This window comes from Mandrillus leucophaeus, unplaced genomic scaffold (genome assembly GCF_000951045.1).
Source record: "Mandrillus leucophaeus isolate KB7577 unplaced genomic scaffold, Mleu.le_1.0 Scaffold118, whole genome shotgun sequence".
NCBI lineage: Eukaryota > Metazoa > Chordata > Mammalia > Primates > Cercopithecidae > Mandrillus > Mandrillus leucophaeus.
The window spans coordinates 18,223-18,716 of NW_012100098.1; the positions used below are offsets into that span (position 1 = coordinate 18,223).

Genomic DNA, 494 nt, shown 5'->3' on the forward strand with positions numbered 1-494 from the left:
CCTCACGGCGGGGATCGCCCGGTCGGCCCTCGCGCGCGCCCCCTCACTCGCCTCCCACCCCTAAGCTTGGAGTGGACTCATCCTTACCGCTCATGGTGGCAGCTGAGGGACAAGCTCAAGGGGGTCCTGTCCGGGGGGGTTGGGGGGGGCCGGGAAAAACGCGGACGCTGACGAGGCAAGCGAACCCGGACCGGACAGGGAGGGGGGGGTGAGGAGGAGGGAGCAGCGCGCCACAAGCCCAACCTATGCCCCGCCCCTTCTCTGCTGCCCCGCCCAATGAGGGAGGGGGAAAGGTGGGACTTGCAGAAGAAAGACGGTGAGGTTTTCCAATGGCAAGACTCGCTTGCTCTCTAAGGCGTGTAAGACTAAGTTGCGTGCCTGGTGTCCGCCCAAAAAGACAGCCCTCTCAGTGTTAAAAGCCAATGAAGGATGCAGGAAGTGAAGATGGGCGGGAGCTGGGGATTATTGGCTTGGAAGGAAACCAGTCAACCGGC

General features: G+C 63.0%; 1 protein-coding gene across 1 annotated transcript in view; it reads right to left on the reverse strand.

The window, feature by feature from the left end:
- SP1 (Sp1 transcription factor) overlaps positions 1-194 on the reverse strand; it is a gene marked incomplete at its 3' end in the record, with an annotated part of 9,447 nt that extends 9,253 nt beyond the window's left edge. The window contains exon 1 of the mRNA XM_012001546.1: positions 88-194. Within this exon, the coding sequence (XP_011856936.1) occupies positions 88-94 (7 nt within the window). The remainder of the gene's footprint in view (positions 1-87) is intronic.
- Positions 195-494: the final 300 nt, after the last annotated feature.